The sequence below is a fragment of the Vigna unguiculata genome, chromosome 7, assembly GCF_004118075.2.
Source record: "Vigna unguiculata cultivar IT97K-499-35 chromosome 7, ASM411807v1, whole genome shotgun sequence".
NCBI lineage: Eukaryota > Viridiplantae > Streptophyta > Magnoliopsida > Fabales > Fabaceae > Vigna > Vigna unguiculata.
The window spans coordinates 26,133,505-26,144,070 of record NC_040285.1 but is presented as its reverse complement, the minus strand read 5'-3'; the positions used below and the strand labels follow the sequence as shown (position 1 = coordinate 26,144,070).

The window sequence follows — 10,566 nt, the reverse complement described above, 5'->3', positions numbered from 1 at the left end:
GATTTTAAAGAAATACTAAAACTTATTGTGTTTTAAATAAATAATAATATAATAAATTAATAAAAGGAAATAGAAATAGTTGGGTGTGAGGTGATAAAACATGTAAGAATAAAAACACTATTTACAATGAGTTATTATATTACCATTTCAAAACACTTTAGAAGAAGAACTTTAAGTAAGTCATAAAGTCATAATCGTGTGTGTGCAGTGTAATTTGTTAGGATGAGAAGTTCTTCTACCTTTTTTCTCTATAAATATACAAATTTTTAAAGTTCTAGCACACTTGACCAGTTACAAAAACTTGTTTATAGATACAATGCTTACCACCACATCTATATGATATTGTGAACAATTATATATTATTTTTTTCATTTTTTTTTCTTTTCATGTGGCTTATTCTACTCTCTGTAACCTTTTGTTTTGTTATTTCTAAGATCATTTCTACTACTTATATTTTATTCTTTCTACAATTCCATATTCTCTTTATGAGTCATTTTATTTTTGTTATTTAAGATATTTTCATGTTATTCACAGTAAAAGTTCTTTCCATAATTTCATATGCTCTTTGGTTGATTTTGTTGCTTTATTTATGATAGTTTCATAATGTTCATATTAGAATCATGTCACAAGTATCTACTATTCCAAATATTGTAATATGATATTAAATTAAACCTTAAATACCATGTTGAAGTCATAATATACTTTAAATTTTAAAATTTACTTTCAAGTTATAATTTCTCATATCACGTTGATTTTTTTGTCACCATTAATTAGAAAACTTTAACAATATTTTATACTACAAAAAATATTTTACTAACAATCAATTTTAGTAACCAAAAGTTATTAATCAGTGACCAATTTAGATACCAATTTATAAAATAAATAATTATTAGTTACTAAAATAATCATTGTTGTAAATAAAAAAAATCATAATTAGTCACTAATTAATTAGAAAGTTACAAATTAATTTATTTGGCAGCAAAAACTTTCGATAGTCAATGATTAGTGATTAACAACTTTTTTGTCACTAAAATTTGTTGTCCACAATATTAAAAAAAAATTATTTGATAAGATTCATAAAAGAAAAAAACTTTCAAACTGATATTTATAGAACTTATATACTCAAACTATATAGTGGATAGGGATGTCAACGTCGTGGATAGAGTTTAGGTAGTAGCTCCCCATTTTCTATCCGTTGAATAAATATGTGTCTCGTACTCAACCCCATACCTGTGGCGAGTATCCGTTGTGCATGTGGATACCCGCATATTTATTTAATATCCACGAATATCTATGGGTACCCACGAATATCTATAAAAAAATATAACATATTTTAACCATAAATTCAAATAAAATGCAACACATTACATTCATACATTCCAAACAAAGTCCCAATAACCTAGCTAAATAATTTTAAATGACAGTTTGCAAATAAATGAAGATTTATTAAAACCAATTAGTAATATTCTAATTTTTAATCATGTTTTTTATTTTATTTTTTTAAAATTGACAGTTTACACATTACATTCATTCGTTCGATTTGTTAATATTTTAATCATATTTTTTAATTTCTTTTAGTTTAAATTATAATATAGCGGATATGAGTATCAAGTACATATACTATGATACACATACACGTTCCTGTTAACGCGGGTATAAAATATATTCGTACCCGTTACCTGCAAATAAATACATCTGATTATCAATTTTTTTAGCATCCGCATCACTTAGAATTAAAGAGTTGGATAAATTCAAATTGTGAGTTGATTGAGTCATCATCAAAACAACATTCTTAAAATACTACCATAAAAATATTATTTTGACACAAATACATAAAATTTGTTATATATATATATATATATATATATATATATATATATTTTGGTGAAAACAAATTTTATGTATTAAAAATGTTAAATACCATATTATGTGAAGATCTCAAAGTGTAACCCATTGGTTTATCTTAAACATTTAAAAATTTTGCACGATACGAAGAGCATTATGGGATTCGAATAGGGTCTTTGTGCAGATCAACAGCACCGAAGCAAGACAAATTCTTACGTCTTCTTCGAGCCGAAAGCAAGCTGAGAAGAAATACTTGGGGTTTTGTGAAAGTGTCACGTGAGGGATAGTATATGCACGTGACCGAGTAAAAAGAAAGATCCTCAACCAACAAGCTAATATTATATTTTAGAAATTTATATAAATAAAACACTATTTTGTTTTCCCTTATCCAGTGACCTGTAGGTAAACAAAGCAACAATTTGTATAAATAAATCACTATTTTGTTTGTATTAGGTTTTTAACACACTCGTTGACTCAACCAAATTTCACATAAATTATTCAATAAGTATGTTCGATGTTAACTGAACTATTTAATAATTTTCTCAACAACAATTATTTATTTTACTTTACCATTTTTCACTTGTCTAAATGGATGTGATTCTCCGATAAACATTCCATTATTATCTTTAGATACGAATCCTGTCTTTATTTTTATATGAAAATGAAATTTCTGAAAGTACCATTTTCCTTATGCAAAAATGCCTTGGAGTGCTGGTCCACAGTTCCACATAAGTTTATGGAATTAAAAGAAAAAAAGTAAAAAAAAAATATTGATATGTTAATTTGGAAAAGGAAAAGATATGGAGGTAAGTGGAAGATACATCTAAAGTGATCATAAAGTGATGTTACTAAAGTCAAATATTTTTTTTTTTTATCTTTATCAATCGGGTCTTTAAAATATAGTAACATTTTAGGAAAATCATGTGTCATATAATAAATCAGTAAGACCGTTCAATAAACATAAAAAACTCTTATCAACTTATTATATTTATATTGAAAAAAAAATACTAAGATATGTGATATACCGTTTAAATAAAATAAATCTACTCAATAAAGTATCACAAAATTATAATATTAAAGGAGCAAACAGATGAACATGAAGCATAAGAAAAGAACTCATACAGTCATCCGTAAGAGTATTGGAAGAGGAGACTTAGGCATACTACCATGCCCTGAACAAAAATTTTCTAAGAGCTGACAGTGTAACAGTTTTCAAAAGAGGTTGCCACTAAGACAACTATTACAAAAAGGCCCCATGACCTGAAAACGGCTCCTAAGAGCCATCAAAGCAGAACACTCTAAGTTGCATCGTCGCTACCACCAGACCCACCTTGAACGTTCCTCTCATATGCTCCCACCCAGAAGTGATCATCGCAAAAGAAAAAGAAAGACAAGCACAAACACGAAAATGGAAGGATAAGCTAGTGTAAAATCATTTAAACATATTATAGCAATCAGACACTTAAAACAATTCCAAGTATACAACATATTAGGCATAATGAATCATGTTATAGCAAGCAAGCAGGACACTATGACTCAATTATCCGAATACATATACTAATATCGGATTCACTGGACGCTTGCACTTGTGGTGGCGGTGGCCTCTACTGCTCTGCAGAGTCATTGCCAATAGGTTTCACCCTACCACACACAAGATTAGCCTTTAAGCGTCTAAGGCCATTATCCTGCCAGAGACTAGGGTCTCCCGCTACTCTCACCACTTGGGTCAATTTGCTCTACTTGAGACTCATTGACCTTTTAGTGTTTCGGGATGCGATCCTTACTTGAATCTTTATCTTAATATATACACTACACACCACCATGAGATCTCCCCACGAGACTCATGGAATTACGCCTATCTCACACCAAATTCATGTTTCGTACCATAACCACCACATTTATCTCAAACATTCAATTCTCATGCAAGTTCTCAACCAACCAACCAAAATCCAACCAACATACCAATTTCAGTCCATAGGAATCAAACAATCATGTATATTCACATACTTCAGGTTTTAAAGGGATAATTAAACCAATCACGCAAACCATCAACCAATCAGGAAAGAAAGCAGAACTAAATCACCCCCCTACAACAGCCTCGCTCAAGCTAAGCGCCCTCGCTCAGGCGAGGAAGGTTGCCTCGCTTAAGCCGTAGGCTCTCGCTTAGGCGAGTCTGCAAACAGTGGCCCTGGGAGATTTTCTCGAATTCTTGCTTAGGCGAGACCTTCTCGCCTGAGCGAGACAGGGTGTCACTCAAAACGCGAATGGTCGCTTAGGCGAGCGCTCGAGGCAGAACCTTAGGTGAGCCTCTGATATTCTCGCCTAGGCGAGACGAGCTCGCTTGGGCGAGAATATCAACTCTCCCCTACTGTTCCACGCATGCAAGGAAGAAAAACAACTCATAGCACATCCAGAATATAAGCCAGCCATTTACACATGATTAATATACCATTCAAGCACCCAAAACACATAATAACTTGCAAGCATACAAAAATAGATTTAGAACTTGAAAACCTAGCTTCCTTTACCTTGCTTAGATGCTAACAAACACAAACAAATCCTCCACTAAGGAGCACCACAACCCAAGGACTAGAGTAGTAAGCTGAAACGTGAAAAACCAGAATAAAACGAAGTGTGGGGTCAAACCCTAACCAAAAAGACACGTCCCAAGGGTAAAAAGGAAAAATAGTGAAGGAGGCGATGAGGCTCCACTTATCTAGAAGTAAAATATCCTTAGCTAGCTCGAAACAAAGGGGAGAACCTCTGTGTCCTTGCAGAGCTCTTACAATAGACCAAGGGAGGGAACAAGAAGCTGATTTTTTTTAAAAATGGAACACAATGATGGGGTTAGGGGCTGGAGAGGGGTATTGGGTCCCCTTATTGAGCCGATCTTAGGCCCACGAATGGCTAGGTCCAAACACTTATAAAACTGAAAGGAAATGGTAACTTACAAGATAAAAAAAATAAGAAAACTATACACTTCGAATGACATTTATTGTTAATAAAAAAAATGCACTACAACAATTTTATGACAATGTAATTATCATGGTTGGAACAGCAATAACTTTTTTGTATCCTTAAATGAATATTGTTGTATGTATTTATGTAGAGGTTATTCCACATTCAAAAGTTAAAGATTATCCACATTTTTTTTTTGATATGTTAAAACTTTGAAAAAAAAAAGATGTTACTCTATCAATTCAACAAAGCGAGATTTGGATGTTCATGGCCACAAAGGACACCAAAATCATTCTATAATAATAAACTAATAGATTTGAATTGCATAAACTATAATAAACTAAAGCATAGGAGGGATAGCTTTTTTGGAAGTTCCAACAGAGTTATACGAACCTTGACAACGGCACCACTTAAGCACCGTCCCAGAAGTTGATTGACCAAGAATAAAGGAAACGAAAACGTGCGTTCCATTCCATGCATCACCATCTTTTCAATTCTGTATTATTGAATCCATTTTCATGGAATAGGAGCCATGCTAGAAAATCAGACAAACTAGCTTAGCTCAAGGAATGGACAACAATGTTTACTAACCAGTCAACCAAGCCGAAAATTTATGAACAAATTTGAATCGTTAGCACAACAAAATTATCATTTTAAAAATTTCAAATATTTTTTATTTTTATTCACAAAAAGAAATATGTCTTCTTTAATTACACATTAAAGAAAATAAGAGTTTTAATTTTTTTAAGATCAAGGAAAAAAATATGTCAGCTGCACCGAGCCATGAGAAAGGAGCACGTAAATAAAAAGCAGCTCCGTGTCGGTAAAAGGTCACTACCATCAACGGCTTCCATAGAAGTCACTTTCTCTCACTGGAAAAAAGGCATAATTATTTTTCAAAAAATTAAAAAATAATTTATATTTATAATATTTCAACAAAAAGCCCTTTTGTTTTCCACTTCCCCCACCCCACCCAACTTCACTTTTTTCTTTCTCTCTTCTCTTCTGCAACTTAATAATCGATGCATTAATGGCTTTATCTGTCTACTACACTCTCCCTTTAGAAGAAGATCACGATTCACACGCTTATTCCCATTCAATGCATCCACTTCTGTTATCTCAACACAACCCTGCATAAAACAAAAAGAAAAAGAGAAATTCCCACCACCATATTCGGCCTAATTCCTGACACATCTTTCGCCTCTCTCTTTCTCCCATTCTTTAAACGCTGCCGTTTCTTCCCATTTTCCAGACTCGAAAAGCAACTTACACTAGTTCTTGCTGAATTTTTTTGACTTCGTGTGTGTGACCTGACCACAGTTTAATTGTTTTTTCCGTTTTCTGTTACGAGTTCAGTTGAGTTGACTCGTTGATCTGCCGGCGACTTGACTCGTTCCCCTCTTTTTCACTGTCTTCTGTGTCGAATCGAACGGCTTAACTGAAACACTGTCGTTCTAGGTGTCGATCTCGGCTTCGGTTACCCCTCGGGGACAATCATGAGTAAAGCTTCGATTCTCGAAATCGAACCCAAGGAACTCAAATTTATATGTGAGTGCATTTTCACATTTTTCGATTAGTTTTCGTGGCCATGCATGCTGATGATGCTGTTGAATCTGTTATTACTTGTGTTTGTGATGTTGAATAATATGCCGTGATCTTTTGCCTATGTAGTTGAATTGAAGAAGCAAAGTTCTTGCTCGGTTCGGTTAACTAATAACACCTTCGACTATGTGGCGTTCAAGGTCTGAACACCTTTCTTTTGTGCTTGTTGCTTGGGGCTAGGCGCAGGGCTGGACGGGGAGATTAATCATTTTGGTATTATTGATGTTCGCAGGTGAAAACGACGTCGCCTAAGAAATATTCGGTGCGTCCAAATGTTGGAGTCCTCGTGCCGAAAGCTACTTCTGAATTCATCGGTATAGCTTCGTCTTATGTGTGTTCTTGTTTGGTATTTTTCCCTTTTGAGATACTTGATTTGTCATTATATACATTAGTTAATCTCTCTCGAGAATAAGTTTAGTCATTGTGGTGAATTATTTTGGGATGGAGGCCTAATTGCCTGAATTTGGCACGACATAGTTTTCTTTGACTACTTATGTTGCTTTTCAATTTTAAATTGCTGTAATTGCAACCAGCTGTTTTTAGTGAAATTTTGTTTTTTCAAAGAATACTAGTTTTCCCAAAACAATAGCTGAAGATGAATCCTTAAATATGGAAATTAATTTTGGCATCGAAGTTTCTGTCCTCTTCCCCTCCCAAGTTCATTTTTTATTGTTTGCATTTGTCATCAAACAGTTACAATGCAAGCCCAAAAGGAAGCACCTGAAGATATGGTGTGCAAGGACAAGTTCTTAATCCAGGGCACAGTGGTTCCTGCCGAAACAACCACTGACGAAGTTACGTCTAGCCTGGTATGGATATTTAATAGTGTGTGATTTGGTACTATGGTAGATTTTATATTGATTCTATATTTTGACTTATTGTTTGGTAATGTCAGTTTGTTAAAGATGGAAGTAAATATATAGAAGAGAATAAGCTGAAGGTGACCCTGATCAGCCCACCCAATTCACCTGATCTCTCTCCTATTAATGGTGACTTCAAGAATGGTCTTGATCATGGAAAAGTTCAGATATATAGTAAAGATGAAACCCAATCGCCACAGCCGATGGTCAGAGTAAACTTCACCGATACTTGGCCAAATTATTATCTTTTCTCAATTTGGTTTTCGAGATATTTGAAATCCGTGAGACTAGATAATTGAATTTCTTAGCTACATATTTTGAGGGTATTTTGGTTTTTATCTATGGATTGTTATTTTCATAATTTGAGAGGTGCATCGTTAGAGTTGCAAATTTTTATGTTTTGTTGTATCACTTTGGAAGCATTGTTTAAGCATGTTATTAAATTTCTTATTTTCTGGGAGCTGTTATCTCTGCTGTTTTTGGTAGTCTTTGTGCATGTAAGTATGATCAATTTTATGATTTTAATTCAAAAGTGTTGCGCAATTCATTCAAATGTTTTGTTCTACTCATTGTGTATGTCAGGTTCTCAAAAATCCAGTCATGGTTCATGAGGTATTAAAGCTAGAAGAGGATATGGAGTTGAGGCCAGATTATTATATGGGGTTGGACAATATGAAGGATGTAGAGGAGCCAAATGAAGAAGCCCAGTTAAAAGTGTCTAAAGATAAGGAGTTGAACATGGTAAAGGATGTAGAACTGAAACCACAAAAAAAGTTAGGGGTAGAAGTGTCAAAAGATGCGGATTTGAACAATGTAAAGAACGCAGAGGAGCTGAAACCAGATAAAGCAACACAGTTCAAAGTGTCTAATGTTATGGATTATAACAAAGCAAGGAATGCAGAAGAGCTGAAACCTGAGAAAGCAACAGAGTTGAAAGTGTCTAAAGTTCGGGATTTGAACAAAGTAAAGAATACAGAGGAGCTTAAACCAGAGAGTGCAGCTGGGTTGAAAGTGTCAGAAGTTAAGAATTTAAACCCAGTAAATTCGGTAAAGGAACTGAATCCAGAAACAGAGTTAAAAATGTCAAAAGATCTGGAGTTCAAAACAATAAACAATGTTGAGGAACCGAAGCCAGGAAACGTTGAAGAGTTAAAAATGTCAAAAGATATGGAGTTGAAAGCATTAAAGAATGTTGAGGAACTGAAACTAGAAAAAGAAGCCGAGTTAAGAGTTTCAAAGAGTATAGAGGAGCTCAAATTATTGAAAGCTATTGAAGAGATGAAGTTAAAGCTTGATGGACTTGAGTCAAAACTAAATGAGGTTTGGCATGCCACCATTCTTTATTGTTGAAACTGTTTATCTGCTTGCACGTGTGACATGCTTACTAGTAAGTTGCAAATTGAAGCAAATTTGGTTTATAAATTTTTTTATGATCAGATCAGGAGTTTGATTATTTTTATGCCTTCTCATGGCACATTTTGGGCTAGTTTTCATTCGAGAGGTTTGAAGAATGAAATATTTTTTAGACCCTTTTCAGTTTACTGAAATATTTATTAGATACTTGTTTTAAACTATATGGCTTCACAGATTTTTGTGTGATTGTATGCTTGATTGCTATTTACATTACTTTTTCCCTTCCTTTCATTTGATTGATTTGAGATCCACTACATTGTGTTTAACAAAATATAAGTTGGAATTAGAAAAACCAAAGGATACAGCCTGGCTGCTCTTTTTACTTTTTAATATACAGGGGTGCAATTCGTGTCATGATTAGGGTCACAAAATGGTATAACTGTATTAGCAGACTCTTACATTCTTCTTGACTTGATTAGTTTGGCATTTTTATATACTTTATTTTTTGAAAAGTGTTTTTTTTTGTTGCAAATAGCAATGGATCAATGGATCCTATGGGTTTCCTCATTAAAACGGGGCGAAAGTAATAGTGGGTCTTGAGAGGATATTGTTTCTTATTCCTTGTTTCTTATTTACTCTGCAGTCTGGAGTAACAATATCTAAGTTAACAGAGGAGAGGAGGCTCAGCAATCATGAGACAAAAATCTTGCAAGAAAAACTAGTAAGCTTGGGAGTCACTACTGTATAGTTTTATTACTAGTATTTATTGTGACCTTTATTAATTGGTTCTTGCCATAATTCCTGAGATGAATATAAGTCGTCTGCCATTCTGGAGTTTGAATTACTGTCGACACATATGATGCTTTGTCTTGAGAAAGTAATAATCAGTATTGTAAATTAGATATGTGTTGCTTTAGAATTATTCCCCGTGTACATGCATGAACTTTTGCAGTTTTATTCCGTTTGTTCTTTCAGGGTCAGTAGATTTCATTTCTTAATGGTGGTTTTATTCTTTTTGTAGGCAGATCTTATTAATAAAGGTCCAAGAAAAGTTCAAGTCGGATTCCCACTTTTATACGTCTGTATGGTGGCGCTTGTCTGTGTCTTCTTGGGATACCGTTTGCACTCGTAATACCGTCTGCAGGAAGCTACTAACATTTTGAATTTCCCTGAATTTTTTAATAGCAGAAGTTTAGGCATAAATCCACCTTATAAAATGTAAGTGGGGAATCTGTATACTTGACGGTCAGTGATATTCGATCTGATCTCTGTAGTCATAGTTCATAATCATGTCCGTCTCCTCATTTGTATATGCAAAGCTACTCAGGCGTACAAGTACAAATAATAAGATATGGCTGTCTGGTAGATAGATCACTTATGTTGATAGTAGAAAACTGAGTGTTGTGTACGCTCCTTGATATTTTCATTTGTTTCCACGTTGATCCATGTTTTCTCAGCGGCTCTGAGAAGTTTCCATGTGAAAAAAGGTTATTTATAATCACCTTACTTAAAGTGGAATACTTTTATTCCAAACAATATTTGTTTATCCTCCCAATATCATGATTGTGTTTGAGGCCGATGATTAACACCACCAACTCTGTAATATTAATAACCCCTGTTGAGGCCAATGATTAACACCGCCAACTCTATAATAATATTAATAACCGCTTCCTTCGTGGAAGTGAAATCTCGCAAGTCATACTGATTTAAACCTTAGAATAAGTAGAAGAAAATAAAAAGGTTATAATCCCAATTATGCACCTTCAATTTATCTACGGCGAGCACAGACATTTTGGTTATTTTTCTGACAACGCAATACGAGCCTACGGTTTTATGTTTAACATGCCATACATTATTTACTTTTTGTGTTTTGACATACACTACTTTAATCGCAAGCGTAATGAAATAGACAAAGGAGAAAGTAGTAGTTAATTTGAATAGCAATTAT

General features: G+C 33.8%; 1 protein-coding gene across 2 annotated transcripts; it reads left to right on the top strand.

The window, feature by feature from the left end:
* Positions 1 to 5,753: 5,753 nt before the first annotated feature.
* LOC114191602 (vesicle-associated protein 2-2-like) lies at positions 5,754 to 10,138 on the top strand. Of its 2 annotated transcripts, none has more exons than XM_028080872.1 (8): positions 5,754 to 6,351; positions 6,475 to 6,545; positions 6,638 to 6,719; positions 7,099 to 7,214; positions 7,301 to 7,477; positions 7,848 to 8,585; positions 9,262 to 9,339; positions 9,640 to 10,138. In XM_028080872.1, the coding sequence occupies exons 1-8, from the start codon at positions 6,300 to 6,302 to the stop codon at positions 9,748 to 9,750; spliced, it is 1,425 nt and encodes a 474-aa protein (XP_027936673.1). In that variant the 5' UTR covers positions 5,754 to 6,299; the 3' UTR covers positions 9,751 to 10,138. The 2 variants fall into 2 exon arrangements, with proteins under 2 accessions (XP_027936673.1, XP_027936674.1); XM_028080873.1 differs by having other exon boundaries at positions 5,755 to 6,351; positions 7,301 to 7,471.
* Positions 10,139 to 10,566: the final 428 nt, after the last annotated feature.

Bases quoted from the DNA above. Each gene is read 5' to 3' on its own strand.
- LOC114191602 (XM_028080872.1), top strand. From the start codon at position 6,300: ATGAGTAAAGCTTCGATTCTCGAAATCGAACCCAAGGAACTCAAATTT. The intron at 7,478-7,847 runs GTAAACTTCACC...TGTGTATGTCAG, and splicing joins CGCCACAGCCGATGGTCAGA to GTTCTCAAAAATCCAGTCAT. The intron at 8,586-9,261 runs GTTTGGCATGCC...TTTACTCTGCAG, and splicing joins TTGAGTCAAAACTAAATGAG to TCTGGAGTAACAATATCTAA.